The sequence below is a fragment of the Rattus norvegicus genome, chromosome 19, assembly GCF_036323735.1.
Source record: "Rattus norvegicus strain BN/NHsdMcwi chromosome 19, GRCr8, whole genome shotgun sequence".
Taxonomy (NCBI): domain Eukaryota; kingdom Metazoa; phylum Chordata; class Mammalia; order Rodentia; family Muridae; genus Rattus; species Rattus norvegicus.
Genome location: NC_086037.1, coordinates 44,115,890 through 44,135,917, shown reverse-complemented (window position 1 = coordinate 44,135,917; position 20,028 = coordinate 44,115,890). Strand labels below are relative to the sequence as shown.

The 20,028-nt window shown below is 46.0% G+C and overlaps 1 protein-coding gene across 6 annotated transcripts in view; it reads right to left on the bottom strand.

Annotated features, from left to right (window-relative positions):
- The window catches only part of Gab1 (GRB2-associated binding protein 1), a 107,925-nt gene that overhangs the window by 7,700 nt on the left and 80,197 nt on the right, over window positions 1-20,028 (bottom strand). For 3 of the 6 annotated variants that reach the window (XM_039097824.2, XM_039097821.2, XM_039097823.2), the window contains exons 3-9: window positions 16,745-16,970; window positions 13,734-14,335; window positions 11,396-11,481; window positions 10,925-11,228; window positions 2,795-2,884; window positions 1,386-1,479; window positions 1,018-1,141 (exon numbers count right to left, since the gene is read on the bottom strand). In XM_039097824.2, the coding sequence (XP_038953752.1) occupies window positions 1,018-1,141; window positions 1,386-1,479; window positions 2,795-2,884; window positions 10,925-11,228; window positions 11,396-11,481; window positions 13,734-14,335; window positions 16,745-16,970 (1,526 nt within the window). Of the gene's footprint in view, window positions 1-1,017; window positions 1,142-1,385; window positions 1,480-2,794; window positions 2,885-2,946; window positions 10,216-10,924; window positions 11,229-11,395; window positions 11,482-13,733; window positions 14,336-16,744; window positions 16,971-20,028 lie in introns of those variants that run through there. The other 3 variants (NM_001108444.1, XM_063278118.1, XM_063278117.1) reach the window with 2 other exon arrangements.

Genomic DNA, 20,028 nt, shown 5'->3' with positions numbered 1-20,028 from the left:
TACCTGGAACACAGTTATTTCCATTTGGGTCATTAAAAAAAAGTAAGTATATATGTGTGTGTTTGTATGTGGATGTGCACGTGTGTGGGTGCTGGATAACCGACTCCACTGCTCTGTAAGAGCGGCAAGTGCTCTTGGCTCTGCTCACCTCTCCAGCCTCAGGGTGGGCCACTTTTGCTTATTTGGAAGTTTGAAAATTCATCACCTCATATTTCTTTGACATATCAAGCAAGCCAAAGTATGTTCCCGCTTTAATGTCAGAAGGTGGGGAAAACAATCTCATTTCCTCAGCGTGGCCTCCGAATGCAATGCCTTGCTAGTCTTTCTTTTGTTTAACTGGACGGCTGTCAGAGTCCTCCTGCACGTGACAACTTCTCCAGAAGCCTGTGGTAACCTGAGCCTGGGGAGTGCACTCTAACACACTGTCAGTAGATTTTCTTGACAAATATTAAAACACAGGGACAATAATGATGTATAGCTGGGAATTGACTGTAAACCGTGAGTACGGATGTGAAATGCCTTTCAGAGGGTTGTGCTGGAGGGCTTGATGTTCACAATGGCACTACTGAGACACAGTGAGTTCTTCGAGGTGGGGTCTTATCTGTGTCACTGGAGTCACGTCCTGAAGAGGGCATGGGGCTTAGGCTCCTTTTCTCACCTACAGGTCGTAAGGCCAGCAGCTCTGCTGTGCCATAGTCATCACAGGCCCAAAGTGACCAAACCAGGTGACCACGGACACTCCTAACACTCCAAGCAAAATAAACCACTCTCTTTATAAGTTGACTGTCTCAGGAATTTGTTACAGCTATGGAAAGACAGACAGAACAATTTGACCACGGCTGGTAATATATTTGACTGTACTTAAAGCATCACTTTAAAAAATGGTCTTTCATTGTTTTTTCAAATATAGGAAGAAAGATGTGAGGGTAAACAGGTACAATCAGTAAGAACACTGTAAGCTGACCTGGTTTCCAAGGGCAGCTCAGAGAGAGAAATGGCCGCAAGGCCCGCACATACCTGATCTTCGTTGGACAGATTTGGGTTCATGGGGACATAGTTCTCTTCACTGTCATGGGAGTCACTGCTCGATGTCGTGCTGTGCACAGAATCAGGCCGAGGGGACATGGGAAACCTAGAGGAGCTAGAGAAGTGACCGTCATGAACCACTAGGAACAGGTGCCGAAGCACCCATATAAAAGCAAGCGAGAACACACTCTTTCTGGAACATTCACTGGTTTACAGAAACATATTGGACATTTTTATTATGACAAGTGAAGATACTCTTGGCTTTGGGGCTTCTCTGGACTCTTTGTCAACCCATTTCCCTTGAGACGGACAATTTCCGTGGTCTTGCTACTGAGCTGTGTGCTCAGTCAGACACTTACTCCCGAGCGAAGCTCCTGGTGATGGGGGATCTGACTGGGGCCTGCAGCTCCTCCCACTCTGACAGAGGCTTGATTTCTAAAGGTGCCGGCTTAACTGAAAAGAAAGGGAAGGAAGGCGTGAGTGCACAAGTCTTCGCAAACCAAACAAGGCCCTCTCAATGTTGCAGTTCACAATTGGTAGGCCTCACACAGACAACAAGGTCTACTGCAAAAGTCTAATGCTCAGTGACCAAAGGTAAGATAATGGTGCTGCCTGACTCAGCTCAAGGTCTAACCTCTACTACTGCTCCTACCAGACATGGCTTCAACACAGTGATGCTGCCTGACTCAGCTCAAGGTCTAGCCTCTACTACTGCTCCTACCAGACATAGCTTCAACACAGTGATGCTGCCTGACTCAGCTCAAGGTCTAGCCTCTACTACTGCTCCTACCAGACATAGCTTCAACACAGTGATGCTGTCTGACTCAGCTCAAGGTCTAGCCTCTACTACTGCTCCTACCAGACATAGCTTTAACACAGTGATGCTGCCTGACTCAGCTCAAGGTCTAACCTCTACTTGTAAATATAAATTAAACATGAAGTAAAGGTGTGCGTTGCCTTAAAGTTTCTCTAGGCACTGTTCTCATTAATGACCAATTTTATGAATTTCATCTTCGGGGGAGATTTAAATCATCTGTGTAAAACATGTTCCCCACTATTGAAGCCTCAATAAAGTTTTACACATGTAAAATGATGTGTAGAAAGCACTGGAAACTTCGCTATATCCCAAACCAAAAGAATCATAAACAAAATAAATAAACACCTCCCAGGTTTTCTTACTTTGGGTTCAGAACTATGTAATCTTAATCAACCATCTTATCGATGGCACAAGAGCACAAAGGACTTGCTTCAAAGCTACCGCCCACACAGGCTCACAGCTCAAGCACAATGAAGAGAGTTACTGAGTCTGAGCTCAGTAAAACAGACACAGACAGCATCCCGGACTGAACAAAGGTGATTTTTCCTCATGTCCCCCCGCCTTTTTTTTTTTTACTTAAAAAGGTGACTAGGAGTTTAGCTGTCATTTTCTGAGCCATGCTATAGTAAAAACATTGAAATTACTTCTTAGTCTATTTCACAACAGAAACCACATACATATACAAAGACAGGAGACAACCTGGGCTCACGGCAGCCCACAAGCAGAAGTAAATCCATGTGCTGCTGCCTAGAAAGGCCGGGGAGAGACTCGGAGGGAGATGAGCCTGACTGCAGAGCACAGGCCCCCTGCACATCTCGAGATATATTCTCTCAGAACTATCTTCACACTGAGAGCAGTTCGCAATAGCAGCCCCACTCAAGCGCTCCTTCTTTTTCTTTTCATTTGAAGAAAAAAACTACAAAGATAAATAACATCCATTGAGGTACATACCCTTTCTCCTTGTAGCAAAGCCACCTACGGTTTGTGAATCAGTTCGCTCTAAGCCATGGGGTTTAGGTCTTAAAATTTTAGGACTTTGACCTAATTGGTAAAAAGAAGACTCTCTTATTAAAATTGTAATTTTTTTTAAATTAAAAAATGGATTCGGTTACACAAACAAACAATAAAAGAAACAGCCATGTGCAGAAAAGTGACATTAAAAGCATAAACAAAAACTTGTTAGCGGGGGGGGGGGGGGGGGAATCCAGTCTCACTAGACACGACTCATGCTCAGTGCAACAGAATGGAGGATGTGGCATGCTATGGCGGGACAGGCACAGGCATGAGAGGGGGTCGGCTGAGGGGCAGCCAGATGCTTGGCTTTCCTTACTTGAGGAAAGGAAGGAAGAACGTGGGCCATGTTAGCGTTTCTTCTAACATGTCTTAGATGAGACATGGAAAAGGCAGAATGGGCAGGACAAGTGAGGCTTTCTGTGGCTTCCCGCTCACGCAGGGCTGCAGCCTTTATGTGATTCTTCCGCAGGGAAACCAGGTGGCTTGTCCTCTGGAGTTCAGTTCTGAGATCTCCAGGTCAGCCTTCGACCTTCGGTGACCACACAGTGAGTTGGTCAACTCAGGTGGCACAGAAAGATGCTTTTTAGCCCACCTGTTCTTAGATGTGGAGCTGCTACTGCGAGGACATGGTATGGCTTGGACATGACCCGTGTGTGTGTGTGTGTGTGTGTGTGTGTGTGTGTGTGTGTGTGTGTGTGTGTGTATAGCACATACCACCGGCACATGGAGTGTCTAGTATGCAACCATCTTCAGTTTGTTGTTTACTGACTGGCTGTCCTACACACTTTTTCAGAAGGGCCCATGATGGCTTTACATCCCTCCTGACTTTTCCTCCTCAGTATTCTCCAAATCTTTTGTTTGTTGAGACAGGGTCTCCCTACATAGGCCTGGCTGCCCCGGAACTCAAAGATCCACCTGCCTTTGCCTCCTCCATGCTGGGATTAGTTAAAGCCATGAGCCCATGCCAGGCTGTCGTCCCCTGTATGGGGTTAAGTACTAGGTTCTGTCTTGCTGTGCTTTCTCACATTTCTTTAGCTTCATCTCCAACTGCCTGTAGTTGCTGTCCAGTGCTTATTGTATCTCATGTCTAAACCAGCGTGACTAGCATAGCAGGGCCAGCACACGAGGCTGAGGCTCAGTCCTCATGGTGGCTTGGGAAGAGCCTGGCTCCTCCTCAGCGTGGCTGCACCCTGAGCATATCAGTGAAAACAGAACTTTTAACTGAGAGGCATTGAAACAGAAGGTTAGGTTGTCTAGGAGCTCCTGCGCAGAACGACCTCATCTAGGGAAAACAGCTTGGCTTGCTGGGCAGCGGGCACAGCCTATGATCCCAGCACTTGGGAAGCAGAGGCAGGTGGATCTCTGAGTTTGAAGTCAGTCTGGTCTACAGATGGAGTTCCAGGGCAGTCAGGGTTACATCGAGGAACCCTGTCTCAAAAAGCAAACAAAAACAGGGAGGTTCTTAAAAACAGTAAGTTCTTTTAAAATCCGAATCATCGAGGATCTGATGATAGAACCCACAGTCCTAACCGGGGTCTCATTGTACTGGGCTTGTTAAATGCTTAACTATCTAGGAAATGATTTTGTTTTGCTGTATTTTTTGGGGGGAGGGGGCAATTTCAAATCGGTAAAGTAGAAAGTTCCTATCTATGTTTCCTTAAATTTCTTCTATTAAAATCTTATTGTGGTAAAAACAAAACAATAAAACCTATGCTTAGAGGAAGAAAAGTAAGAACAAATTTACTATTTGTGAAGGAAGCGCTCTCTCGCTCTCTCTCTCTCTGTGAGTGTGATGTGTGTGTGTGATATGTGAGTGTGATGTGTGTGTGATGTGTGTGATGTGTGTATGTGTGTGTATGTGTATGAGTGTGTGTGTATGTGTGAGTGTGATGTGTGTGTGATATGTGAGTGTGTGATGTGTGTGCATGTGTGTTAGTATGATGTGTGTGTGATGTGTGTGTGAGTGTGATGTGAGTGTGTGATGTGTGTATGTGTGTTAGTATGATGTGTGTGTGATGTGTGTGTGAGTGTGGTGTGTGTGTATGTGTGAGTGTGATGTGTGTGTGATATGTGAGTGTGTGTATGTGTGTTAGTATGATGTGTGTGTGATGTGTGTGTGTGTGTGTGTGTGTGTATGTGTGTATGTGTGTGTGTGTGAAAGGGAAAGCATGTTTAAATGTGGAGGTCAGAGGACAACCTTTGGTTGTCAGTCCTTGTCTGAGTAAGTAATCTTGGCAGGGACTGGTGGGAACTCAAAGGTCAATCTTGTTTTAGTCTTCTCTAACTAGGAGAAGACATTTCAAACTGAAAGACAGAAGAACCCAAAGGCATCAACAGCCCTGCTGTGTAAGACCGCACATCATCCAGTGACTGTGAATGAATTACACATGAGCTGGCTTTGGCAGATGACATGGAGTTAGTGGGGGACCCTGGTGGAGCGCTGGTGCCATGAGAGGTGCTGCAGATGCCCCTTCTCCTCATCTTCTCAGGAACTACACGTGCTCTCACTGGTCAGACTGCTCCCTGCCCTTTCTCAGACACCAACTCCTTAGTCCTTCTCTCCACTCTGTCAGCATTATCCAAACACCATGGCTTCCTGAATCCATGTCCATCCTCTCTACACAAAACTCCCTAAGTTACATTTTGTAAGATTGGTTTGATAGACTTAAGATGGTCAGGCATTGCCTGAACTCATCCAACACTCTCCAAGCTCTTGAATCAAAGTCTGACCAGGACAAATATTCAAATGGTCACTGAGACATGAAGCTGTGGAGAGCCCAAGGACAGTCACTCAGAGAACTGGGATTCTCTGAGTCCAGATGGAGGCCTCACTTTCTTATCTGCCTGGAACCCCTGTCAAGGTCATGCCACCCACACAGAATCTTCCCAAGTGCTGTACAGTGTACAGTAGATATCACCCTCACAAAACAATTAGGATAATTCTTATTTGTTTTATTCCAATTCCTCATGTGTTCTGCAGAAAACAACCGTCTCAACAATGATCTCCAGGCAGAAAGAACCTCAGTACAGCTCTGCTGTCCCCACCAAGGACGAAGAAGACCTAGGTTTGGGAAACTGGGAAAGGGTCCCACTAGGGGAGATGGTAAACAAATGTGATTTTTGTACCATCTTACTGTGAAGTATAATTATTTTATTTTAAATCTGAACGAGACATCTAGTGCCAACTGACTGTCAATGTCTGCATAAAGTTCTTCAACTGAGTATTCAGAATAAAGCCTGGATCAGGGTGTCCCTGTAGGATGTGAGATTCTCTTCCTCTCCTGAGCCCTCCTACTGTCTAGGCTGTGCCCCTGAGCAATCTTTCTGTTGGGGAAGCTCTTCCTGCCGCTCACTGTACTTACTCCAGCACCCAGCTCTGCCCACCTCCCGTGCACCAGTCCCTCACTGCCACCCCTTTATCAGGCTGCTTAGTAGAGTTGCTCTTAGAGTGCCAAGGCATTCACACATGTGTCCACCTCCTCTGCCAAACCTAGACGGTGCACCTCCCAGGGGAGCAACCCCGTCTTTCCTTGGGTTTGTAGCCTCCATGTCTAGCAGAGGGGATTTACTGAGGGTGGGCTTAGCGCTCTGATAAAACAACCCTCACTTACTGAAATCATTCCAGACGCATTCAGCTTGAATCCAGTCCAGGTCACCACATAAGAGTCTCATTTTAAATACACAGGTACAAGACTCTTTGGAAAGCCCTGCATACGAATGGTCTCCTAATAAGTAATGCCCACATGAACTCGAAGCTACGCTAGGACTTTCTGAGTTGGCTTCTAATAATGCAGGCGCACTCTTCTAAAGTCACGGGGCTATTTCCAGTGGGTACCCCAAACCAAGTAACTCACAAGGTTACTGACCACCTTGCTAATTTCAGCAGGTGACTTGAGGCAGGTTTGTGGGAAAAAAATCATTTGTACTTTTTTTAACTGTATGAGGAGGAATCTAATACTATAATAAGCATAAGGATTACACAGGGGAAACTCTCCTGGCTGGTAAGGCTATACTGTAGGAACATGTTCCATACTGTCGTCCTTTAAGTTCTAACAAGTGTTATCCACAGTCCGGCTTAGGAATCAAACATTAACCCCTGTTTATGAAAACTTAGTGAATGGAGGTAGAGATTTAGGTCAGCAGGTCAGCGGGTCAGTGGGTCAGCGGGTCAGTGCATGGGCTGCTTTTGTGGAGGATCGGGAGTCATTCCCTGCACTGACATGGTGACTCACAACTGTCTGTAACTCCAGTCGCACTGGATCTGGTACCCTCTTTGGGTTTCCTCGGTGGCTAGGCATACACTTGGTGAATATAAAAATTAAAAAAAACTTAAAAGAATTAATTAGGTACTAGTATCACTCACCTGGTCTTTAATTTACTAAGAGCATAATTTTAAAGACAGCATGGTCATTTTTAATGATATTCAAGAGCTTCAAGGACTTGCTTTTTTAAAAGGTAAGAATGGTAAAATCTCTATACAAATAGACCCAGCAGAGCAAAACGACACCATGGTCAGTGGCTCCTGCCTCTAGAATGACCTGGAAGGTGGAAGCAGCAGCCTCCAGATGAGCCCGGTGGTTAAGCAGGGCCCCCTGTATCACGGCTTACTTTTTCTGAAACCCAATGGATATTTTATGAAAAATCTCCAAACTTCACAAAATTCGTTTTCCATTAGAAATACAAAGGTGTCATAGCTACTGAAACTGTTCCACTCTGTCACTAAAAAGTGACTTCTCTACTCTTCTGGCGTCTCTTACAATACGCTTAAACTAAAGCTCTCTTTACTAAATGCACGCACAATCTGGTTCGAAACAAACACTACAGGGACAGAATCGTGAACTCTGAGCCAGCGAATCAGGCTGTGACAGCCGACGGCCGGGGGCGCACACCAGGCGTCTGCACCCCTGTACTTCTGCAGCTCAGCCTGTAGGAAGCATATGGAAAGCTGCCTAGCACTTCGCCGTGCACTGTGGCAGGGTGAATAAAACTGGGGCAAAACAAGACTACGCCGTCACTGTCTGTCACAGACTCTTCCAAAGCAATGCAAACAAACACCCCAGCCGGCTGAGACTCTGAGGGAGAGGTGTCAGGCACACCTGACACAGTTGTATTTTCTTTTGAATTTGTTAATAAGACACTGAAATGACAGCTCAAGTAATTTATCTGGAGTGACTGAATTTGCTAAGATACTCAACTCTTGCTATGCAGAGTGAAAAGAATTTCGTGACCCAAATGGGATACACACTCCCAGTCACATATTCAAGGCCCAGTTTAGCTGTGAGATTACAGTTTTAGTCTTTATTTTGTCTTTTCATGTTCTGAGATGGGGTCTCACTGCACAGCCCTAGCTGGCTTGGAACTCGCAGAGATCTGCCTGACTGCCTCTGCAGTGCTAGCCCCAGGTGGCTGGAACCCGGGCTTTAAGCTGTGTTTTCCTAACAGTTATATTTTCTCAGGGTGACCTGGCAAAGCATTCTGGATGCAGCAAACACCCTCATCCTATTGGTTGAAATTAAAGGTACGGAAGAAAAGTAAAACCCCTTTTATTCAATCTCGTTAATCTTTGGCCCAAACTCTCTGGATGCAGTCCCCTGGGTGTCCCCTTGTCGGCTCATCATGTATCTAAGCAGACATGCCAAATAATAATAATAATAATAATAATAATAATAATAATAATAATAATAATAATAATAAACCGTCTGGCCCAGGAAGTCGCCGTGTGGTGCTGGGATGGGGCTCGGAGCCTTGCACACACTAGCTGCACACCTGGCTCCTGCTCTCTTTAAGTCTGGTTTGTTTTTAGAAGAGTAACTGTCTCCAGAAGTGATGGAGGCTTAGTTTGTTATGATTATGAAAATGATGTGCTGACTTAGCTTTTAGAAAGCGCTCTCAAAGCCAGGCAGTGGTGGCACACAGCTTTAGTCCCAGCACTTGGGAGGCAGAGGCAGGCGATCTCTGAGATCGAGGCCAGTCTGGTCTGCCAGACAAATTCCAGAACAGCCAGAGCTACACAGAGAGACCAATAAAATTAAAAAAAGAAAAGAATGTAAATACTTTGGGTCTACAAGGTGTGTATTGATCTGTCAGGGACCCGTGGGCCAATTACAGATCTCTTCGTGTTCACTTATACTTATGCCAAGAAGAAAACAATTACTGATATTTCTCATTAACTTAGAGACAGAGACAAACAAAAGGGACAAAAGGCCTGTGGCCCTCACACCCTTTCTATGACAACTCCAGATGTTGGCCATGAAGCATGGGTGTCTGGAATGCTACCACACAGGACCATCCTCAAATGAGTGAGACCAAAGGTGGGCATCTGCCCCAGCAGCAGCCAGGCTACTGTGTGAAAAGACCACCTGGACCTCTCAAGTGAGCTCGGAGACTCTGAAGCCTGCAAATGACGGAGCCGTGAGAGGCAGACGTTGACAGGGGAAGGGCTGAGGGGGATCCAGGCAGGAGAACTGAGGCAACAGAGAAGTGCTGCAGGCCAAAGGGTGCGGAAGGCAGAACCCAGTCAAGGGAGAGAACACGGAGGAGAGGAGAACTGCCAGGGAGCAGACAGAGAAGATGCAGAGATGCCCCACAGGACAAGTGCACAGGGCAAAGGTCACGTGTTACCATGGTTACCATGGAGTACAGGAGAAATACATCCTTTTATGTAAGAATAAAACCAACCCTTTAGTTCGAAGAAGTCTGAGTCTCTCACAACTACAACATTAGCGTTAATGATTTAAGCCCAGGTTAATAAGAAGTTTGCATAAACGTTACATGTCCTGAAAAGGCTATAAACGACACGTGGTTTTTAAATGACCTTAATTCCTCTGCAAAAAGCCAGACACCTATCACTCTATCACACTACTCTAACTTTAGTTGATTATCAAGATTAAGCCACACACTAATGGTGTGCTGAGCACAGTGGGTTGTGTTGAAGAGACGTAAGCCCAAATTTGCTTGGTTTGGTTTTGTTTTTGAGACGGGTGCAGCTCTAGCTGACCGGGATCCATGTAGATCAGCCTGGCTTTGCATCACAGGAATTGACCAGCCTCTGCATCCCATACGCCAGAATGAAAAGCTCGGGCTACCGGGGCTGGCTTGAACCTAAGTTTTTAAAACTTGAGGAGACATTACCCAAAGTGACTGAAGGCTTCCTCTGACAAAGAGGACCTGACCTCACAAGCTCCCCTGCTTCCGGAGGCCAACCTTCCTTACAGCGTCCAGAATAAGAGCCATAGAAACTTCCACTGAGCCCAGAGCCAAGGCAGACTTTTTTAAAAGTCATGATGCGGGTTGGGGATTTAGCTCAGTGGTAGAGCGCTTGCCTAGCAAGCAGAAGGCCCTGGGTTCAGTCCCCAGCTCTGAAAAAAAAAAAAAAAAAGAAAAAAGTCATGATGCAGGGAAAGAGAACGGTTATATAGACATCTTCACTCTTCTTTTTTTTTTTCTTTTTTTCGGAGCTGGGGACCAAACCCAGGGCCTTTGCTTGCTAGGCAAGCGCTCTACCACTGAGCTAAATCCCCAACCCCCATCTTCACTCTTCTTAAATAAGCCATAAAGTGCATTGTGGTCTGGAGCCTAACTTGATACAAACTAGCAGAGCAAGGTCAGAGCTAGTGTGAGGCTGGGCTTGCCATACTTTCCGAAAGCAAGATAGCTGGCAGGAATTAACAACAAAAAAAGAATCGAGACACTGACATACATACAACCTGAGGTTTCAGGTCTCTCCTGACATGTGTGAGTGTCATACATTAGCAGAGGGGATAGTCAGGCAGGGGTCAAGAGCTCCAACAATATACCCTCTGGGAAGAACATTCCGGATTCTCCTAGTGCTTGCCAGCTGCCGCCATTGCTTTGGGCATTCTTAGTTTGTAAGCTCCACTGCAGGTCTGAGGAGAGCTGAAATCCCACCTGGACACTAACATTCACTACGAACACAGCAGGATTTCTGGGCCTAAGTTAAGGACTCAGGCTATAGGGCGTGCGTCAGTATAGGCCCACGCCAGTTCCGTGTTTAGGTACAGTTAACTGCACGCCCCCACTTACCCTTTACTGGCCCCATGCCCTTACCTTTTCTGTCTGGCTTGAGGTTCCTATCCACCGGGGGTGGTTCACAGTCAGCAACGGGAACTGGCCTCCTGGGAGGGGTCTTTGGGCTGGACCTGAAGCCCAGATGAGCAGGAGGAGGGACTTGCATCCCAAACGCAGAAAAATCAAAGGTCCCAGGGGTCATTGGCACGTAGTTTGGTTCCTGAATCGGTTCGGCGAAGCTGCTGGGATGGTGGCGTGGTGGCGAGTTGGGGTTCATGGGAACGTAGTTCTCGTCCAGCTCTTCTCCCGAGACATTGCCCGCAGCCAGCACATTCTTGATTTTCTAAAACACACATACATTTCTCTTGTAAGCAAAGCTACTGTCACACACAAGTATGGTGCCTGTTCCTACGGGACCTGTAGTTACTTCCATTTCATGGTCGCCTTTGGAGCACGGGGTTCTAAGGCTAGAGTCAGAAAACGCCAAGGCCAGAGGTCAGTTTTACTTACCAACTGGTTATGGAAGCCTTCCAAGGAACTGGATCTATCGCTCGGGAAGGTCCGTGGAATATCATAGCAATCTTGAGAACCAGCATCTGCAATTAAGAAAAAACTGTCAGCGTTTGCTCCCTCGCTGCCAGTTTGCAGGAGCTCTCTCTCTCCACACTTGCCCAAGCATACGCTTCGTCAACCGTGAAAGGACACCCACCAAGCAGGATCTCTGACCAGCAGGTAAAGCACACACCTATGTTTACAATGTCGTGACCTGACTGTGACAGCCGTCCAACGCACGAGCATAAGGATGGAGAAAAGGAATGACATCCATTCTGAGCCACAAAACTTAATACCTAGCTAGGTTACTCAGCCTCTTTGAAAACCCAGCAATGGAGGAGACTGGTGCGGGGGAGTTCAAGGTCAAGCTCGGGTGGATAGTGAGATAGGATTATGTGAGATCCTGCAGCAGGCGAAAGGAAGAGGGAGGGGAGCGGATGGGAGGGTAAGGTAGAAGAGAACAGGGAGGGAGGGTGAAAGACAGGGAGGAAAGAAGGAAGGAGCAGACAATTTCAAATAGATATTGGAAGGCTGAATATATATCAATAAAATATTTTTATTGTACATTAACTCTTGGACTTTTTTGGAACAGTTAGAAAACTCTACCACAAGACACAAAAACGCTAACACAAAGATTTTAGGGCATATGAACTTAACACCTCATTTTTTTATTTTTAAACCAAGATGCCAAAAATACACAGTAGAGAAAACATGGCCTCTTCAACAGGTAGTAGTAAGAAACTGGATATCCATCTGCATAACAATTAAACCAGATCCCAGGAGTTCATCCTGCAAAAACCAACTCCAAGTGGCTCCAAGACCTTAGGGAGGAATCTGACACAAAACTTAGAAGTGGCTGGAGAAGAAGGGAAAACAGTCCTGTAGGTACTCAGGCAGAGGACGCTGTCAAATAGAACTTCAGCCACCTGGCACGTGGAACCAACAACTGACAAACAAGACCTCATGAAATTAAAACAAGTCTGAAGATGGAGGAGGGACCAGTAAAGACAGTCTACAGAGGGAGAGAGAACCTTTGCCAGCTGCACGCCCAACATGGCGCTGATAGCAAGAAGGAACTAAAAACTAAACAAGAAAACTGCCTAACCAGTCAATGGGTTCACTAAAGGCACATACAGCCCCCAAAAGATGGAAAATAAATGGTCATTAACACAGCAGCACAAGCACGTGCGTGCACACACACACTCACACACACACACACACACTCACTCACTCTCACTCATACTAACTCACTCATACACACACACACTCACACTCGCTCGCTCGCTCATTCACTCACTCACTCACTCTCACACACAAACAGTAATGAACACCTAACGAGTGCTGGCAGGGATGAGGACACAAGAGGACCTTGAGACATTGCTGGTGGGAACACCAACTAGACCAACTATCATGAAAATCGGTGTGGAAGTTTCCTAAAAAAGTAAATAATTAAACCACATCTACCATACAACCCATCCATGTGCCATCCTGAGTACGTCGGAGCGACAGATCAGAGACTTGCGCTGCAGTCTTTACCGCAGCACTACTCACAATGGCTTAGCTATACAGCAGCCAAAGGAGTGTCCAACAGCAGAAGACTGTGTGAAGAAAGTGAGGTACAGACCCAGACACCCACACAAACACACAGATACACAGACACCCTCCACACACAGACAGACACAAACACACAGACATCCACACAAAGACACAGACCCCACACCCACAGACTCAGACACAAACACTCAGACAGATGTTCACACAAAGACACATAGACATAGACAGACAGACAGACATCCCTGAACACACACACACTCTACAGGGATGTATTGACTCTGGTATCACGGCCACACGTGTGGGAGCTACAGAGGTGCAGAAAGAAAGGGACAGATGCACTTTACCACCATACCATGCAGAAGAGAGCAATTACTGAGAAAATGGAATTTCTTGCATTCGTGTGCATGTGTGTGAATGAATGTGATGTATGCGCACACACGTGCATGTGGGTTCAGCTGCTTGTGTGCCTTCAGTGTGGGTGAGGCCAGTGGAGGATGTTGGGTGTCCTCCTGTATCACACTTTATCTTATGCTCCTGAGACAGGATCTTTCTCTGAATCTGGAGGTAGGCTGGCAGCCCCCAAGTGCCAGTAATCCTCCGGCCTCTGGTTATGCACATCACTAGGATCACAAACGTGAGAGGGCACTAGGATCTCAGCGTAGTCCTGTGCCTGTGCAGCAAAGGCCGTGTGGAAACAGCTTCCTCTCAGTCACCTAACAGAGCAGACCTGCCAGAGCTTTACCTTTCCGTAACTTGTTCAGATCCACGGTGGAAATGGTGTTACTCCGGGAGGGCGGCATGCCTGCCGGAGGGATACAGTAACTGCTGTCAGTGTCTGATGCCGTGCGTGGCACTCCGCACGTCTCCACAGGAGACCGGTCATGAGTTGAATGTGGCTTTGGTGGCCGAGGTGGGGGGACGTCAGGAATAGTGTCCAGCTTCGATGACTGTCCCAGTGTGCCTTCTGGAAATGTCCGTGGGACCTGGTAAGTGTTGCCAGGTGTTGGCGGAATGTCGTAACTAATAGACACATGTCTCATCTGAGCTTCTACACTTGAAGTCCCAGACGGTGTATTAAAAACGTAAAGCTCTCCATCTGCCTCGGTACTTGACGGGGACTCCTTCGGTAGTACGTCATGGGAGTAGCTCCTGGGCAGGTTATAGAGGCCGGACTCGCCAGAGACCGATGTAACCCGCGGTGGTGGGCAGTCATACACCATTTGCTGCTGAAAAAAGCCGTTCATTCCGTGTTTGCCCTGGGAGGAAGCAGGAGGCTTGTGGGAAGGGACGTTGTCATTGCAGTCTGTCTCAGAAGAGGTGGGTTTGGCAGAGTCAAAATGGGCTCTGAATAAAATTGTGAATGACAAAACAAAACAAAACAAAACCATGGTCAAGTCAGACAGATATAGTTTTGACACACACACTGCAGCTTAGCAATCAAAACACATTTTGTTAGATTTTTTTTTTCTTTGTGGTCCATAAGATTCAAAAAGCACACGTGTTCTTTAGTTGTTTATAATTATAAACCAACAGGACTACCACCGCCAAACGGCCGAGCATCCTTAGTAATTCCTCTCCTGTATTTGCCCATGACCCCAGATCCACCAAGGAAACACACAGATGCACATACCACACACACACACACACACACACACACACACACACACACACACACACACACACACACACACGTTAAAACACAAAAAGAAAACCTCACCAACCCAGAGGCCCGTAAACAGGCTCCCTGGAGGGGCATGTGTATGAGCTGAGTCCTGGTGGATATAAATATTTTATGCTTATTTGATCTGGCTTCTAGAGAAGGTTTACTTTGAGAGCTCCCAGGGTGACTGAATCTCAGGGGACTGTGTCCTGTGTAATCTGTTTGTATCTTCACAGCACCTAGCATACTAGTGGGCATTTGGTGGGGACTTCATAAATACTCGTTATTTAACTGTCATTTCAGCCGAGTTACACAGTAACTTGGAGAACAATCTCTTCTGTGGCAGTAATAGTGTTAATCAGTGAAATCAACGAAAGGCACTGTCATAAAAGAAAATATACCAAACACTGTCACTGATCAGTTAGATTCTTAAAAAACAAACAAAACCAAACCACTCCAGCAAGTAACAGTGAGTCTCTTTAAAGGAAAGCATCTGTTAGTTGCCCAGGCACGAGCTCACAAGTGCGATGCTTCCACACTCACAGCAAACAGGCAAGTGGAGTTAGACTCTGTAGTACTACCTCGTGTTGACCTACACAGTTTTCTTGCTCTCACAGGTAAAATACCATTATAACACACAGACAAGGCCATCCATGGAGTCCTCCCCAGCTCCTTCTGCTCTCACAGGTAAAATACCATTATAACACACAGACAAGGCCGTCCATGGAGTCCTCCCCAGCTCCTTCTGCTCTCACAGGTAAAATACCATTATAACACACAGACAAGGCCGTCCATGGAGTCCTCCCCAGCTCCTTCCATTCCCCTTGGAAAGCTTCACAGAAACCATTTCTGGGAGTTTTAAGTTCTACATAATTTTTTGAACAACTACTCTGTAACCTTATTAATAATCATTTTTAACCCAAGAAAAGAAACATTCTTGTTATAAAAACAATAAAGCTTAATTTCTTAACATCATATTTTATAAACCTCCCTTGTGTGTGGCACGCAGGTCACTGATGTCTTGCACTGTGAAAAATATTCAGGTTGGTGGCGCTGTCACCAATGGTCATGGGTCATAAGCAGCAGACACTAGCTTGTTTATTGATCTTAACTTTCTTCTTGCTTCTTCAAATAATAAAGTAAATGTCCTTTGATCTCCTCTGCCACTTTATACCTTCTAACTTTTTAATATCAAATGCCAAAGATGGTCAAGTTAAAAGATCTTCAGGCAGGGTTGGGGATTTAGCTCAGTGGTAGAGCACTTGCCTAGCAAGCGCAAGGCCCTGGGTTCGGTCCCCAGCTCCGAAAAAAAGAAAAGGAAAAAAAAAGATCTTCAGGCTTAGCATAGGAAAGGTAGGGGTGTGTGCGTGCGTGTGTGTGTGTGTGTGTGTGTGTGTGTGTGTGTCGGGGGTGGGTTTTTTGGACCCTCTGGGTCAGGCGTATACTCCACGGTACCTCTATTTTAAAACTTGTAAGTCATGACCTGGAGTCAGCACTGCTCCATGGCTGGGGAGGAAGGTTTGAAAGGCTCACAGCTTTTAGCCATATATTTGATCTCATAAAATGTCATTGCCTCCCGGTCCGCTTAGCGTCTAGGATTTGCCATAATAGGATTTTACCTGTATGATTAGTTTCTCACACAAATCCAAACTACAGCACACTCACTGCAGTGGAATCGCTTTGCTTTCAAAATCTTCCAGTAGTAGGTACTCCTCTCCTTCTTCAGAAACAAGAGATGACCCTTGGCTGGTTTACAATCACACAAGAAATGGAGCAAGGTCACCATTTACAAATCAGTGACATCTGTCAAGCAAGTAACACTGTGAGTCCCTAACAAAGACTGAGGCTCTTTTCAGGTCAGCCTTGTAGGCACCACTGTGATTTGCAATGATGGGAGAAAGTGTCCCATATAAGAGAAATCATTACCAAAGGATTACAAACCTGCCATGCAGATCTCAAGTGTAAGCCTACAGAGACCGCACCATGTACGCTTCAAGGCTTAAAAAATGCACCCACACATGGACACACACGCACACGCGCGCGCGCACACACACACACGCGCACACGCACACACGATACCGTGTACCACGCACCTGGTGGGTTCAGGCTTCTTGCTCTGACAGTTGATCAGCAAGAGGTAGTCTTGCGGGTCCTCCCGGAGGCCGAGAGTGTCTGGGTGTGGTGGGAGGCTGATGAGTTGGTAAGAGGGAGGTAGCGCGACTGAAGATGGTTCCATGTGGGCGGAGGCTGGTGCTGTATTTATGGCGAACGGTGAATCAGCAGGTGCTTGTGAGGAGCTGGCCAGCGGCCTCACGGGATCTGTAATCAAGTGTAAGTTTTAGTCTGTCACAGCTGAAAATTCTATTGTTGTTCCTAGACTGAGTTACTTTGACAGTCTGAGGACAGACTGTTTTAATGCACATAACCAGAACCAGTGATGGCAATGTCAGTTAAAAACACACAACCGGAGGAAGTGCTGTACGCACGCCTGCTATGCCAGCTGTTCTGAAGGCTGAAGTGGAAAATCGCTCACCTTAGCAGTTCTAGGCCAATCTGGGCAAAAGCACGGGGTGATATCCCCGAAGTAAGCAGGAAACACTACCTAAGCAGCAACAGTTCTGTCAATCAACTCTTGTCAGGGACATCTGAAGGACAGCCCTGAGGAGATACTCGGTTGGTAAAGCACCTGTCATATAAGCATGAAGACTCGAGCTGAGGTTCCCCAAACTCACACGAAAAGCCAGGGAGACCCCTTAAGCTCACTGGCCACCTAATCTAACCCTCTTGATAAACTCCAGACACACTGAGTGACTTTGACTCAAATGGACAGAGATAAAGAAAGATACCTGATACCAACCCCTGGCCTCCACATGCATTCACATGCATGTGCACACAAACACCCAGTGAGGCCACACTAATGTAACCCTGAAAAACACTTAGTTTTGAGACTACTTAAATTAAAATAAAAATGTTCTATGAAAACATTTTAATGTTAGTGTAATTTAATGTGCATAGGTATTCACCTGCCTGTAAGTCTGTTTACTGCATGTGTGCTTGGTGCCCTTGGAGACCAGAAGAGGACATTAGACCCTCCTGGAACTGGAGTTACAGATGGTCACAGGCTACTACGTAGGGGCTGGGATGGAACCTGGGTCTTCTGCAAGAACAGCCAATACTCTTAACCACTCTGCCATTCCTAGGTTGTGCCAACCTGGCAAGGAGACACTGACATTCACACTGACAGCCTTGATGGCCACAGTCTTGGATTGGTTCCTTGAGATTGCCTGGAGTCCTGCTCTCTGCTAATGAGGTTTGAGAATGACTTTGATTTAGAGAATTTGGCTTGATTAAATGGATAGGAGTTCTAAAACTCTTAATTTTTGAATTTCCATGAAATGGTTATTAAAAATTTATTTATCTGGGGTTGGGGATTTAGCTCAGTGGTAGAGCGCTTGCCTAGGAAGCGCAAGGCCCTGGGTTCGGTCCCCAGCTCCGAAAAAAAGAACCAAAAAAAGAAAAATTGACTTATCTAATATCATCTAGCACCCTTTGCCAGGAGTTAATTCTTATTTATGGAAGCAGAGAATACATTGGGGGCCATTTCTACGACATATTGTCCAAACTTCAGGGGTTACTCTTAAGTTCTTGCCGCTTCGTCTAGGAGAGGCTGAGCTAAAGTGAGGTACGCTGCCCCCGCAACTCTCCTTCAACCGCTAATCCAGAGATTTAGCTCAGAGAATTTCAAACGCTTCCGATTAAATAATGATTCAAACTGCATCCTCCAGGACTTATGAGAACTATGAAAAAATATCTATTATTTGAAGGTGCTCAAGAGAAGGGCACCCAACACTAGCAGGGACGGGGACAGTTATATCTTCAAGCTCTCACCCAGTGTGTGACACTTGCCACCTCTCCAGCTACAGGCATGGCACAGTGGAGCTCAGCATTCACTTCTGACGGAAAGAAAACCAAATGCTGTAACCGAACAGTTCACTCAGTGAAGGTCTGAAGTGTAGCCCGCCCTTTCCTGCTGGGTTTCGTTGTGTGTTTTTTTTTAAATTTGTTTATTTTGTTAAATTTGACAGCCATAAAATAAATAAATTGAGGAACCCTCATGGAAAAAAGAAAATTAGCCTGGAAGAGAATCAACTCCCCTGATCTTGTTTTATTGTCACAGATGGACCAGCTTCATCTCTGAGCTTTCACTTTTCCTGCCCATGAGTGAGAAAGACAGTGGAAACTCCATAGGCCTGGGACTCAGAAGGGTCTAAAAAAAAAAAAAGTACTGTGCTTAACAGCTCATCAGGACTGACCTGTGTCTTTCAGAGGCAAGAGCTGAAGTAAAAATTCCACTACAGGGGTTGGGGATTTAGCTCAGTGGTAGAGCGCTTGCCTAGGAAGCACAAGGCCCTGGGTTCGGTCCCCAGCTCCGAAAAAAAGAACCAAAAAAAAAAAAAATTCCACTACAACCCCAAGCAAGTTCATGAAGGGGGAGACATAAGCAGTACCCCGAAGATCCCAAAGACAGTGGCATACAAGGGTAGAGATCACGCCTCTATGGTAGTCCACAAAATGTACCGTCTTAACATTCTGTCCTCTGGGACACTTCACCTGACTGGGCCAGCCGTCCACCTGGTACTGAGCACGTGGACATAAGCACTGTATTGTACAGAACCGGTGATGTCACAGCACCTGACAACCTGAGCTCACTCTCTGGAGAGATGTACACACTGCTCTCTGACCTGCACTGTGGCATACATGAACAAACACGCATGCACGCACAATGTAAATTTAAAGATTTTTTTTGAATTATGCCTAAATAGTCTCTAATTTAAGATTTCTGCGAGAGTCAACATTGGTCCAAAATAGACTTGTGTTTGGCCTTACAGGCATGGGACCGCAGCCTACTCTGGGTGACAAGCCCAGTGGTGTATAGAGATCATTCTGTTCTCTGCCTTGTTTTGAATTCTGACTTATTGCTCTAAGTATCTTCTAAGAAGCAAGCAGTGGTCCAAGGTTTGCTTACACATGTAAAATTATTTCCCAATTCTTAACTCAGACTGCACCAAGAGTATAATTGGCATTTACTAAAGGCCTAATAAGCCACTGGAGCAAACTCCTAATTGAAACTTACTTAGGAAGCTAATAAGCTAATGCGAGGCCTTCCATCAGGCAAGCCTTCGGTGCAGGCGGAGATTATGAGCAGATGCACAAATGAACTGGCTCACAGGACCCCTCGCCCTAGGTATTGGTTTATCCTACTTAGGTATCTCATGCTTCCTATTGAAAGGTAAATATAAGGGATCCCCAAGAATAGGGGGCAGGAGGAAAGAGGTGTCTGATGTGGCTGTGAATATGATCAAAATACAGTATGCAG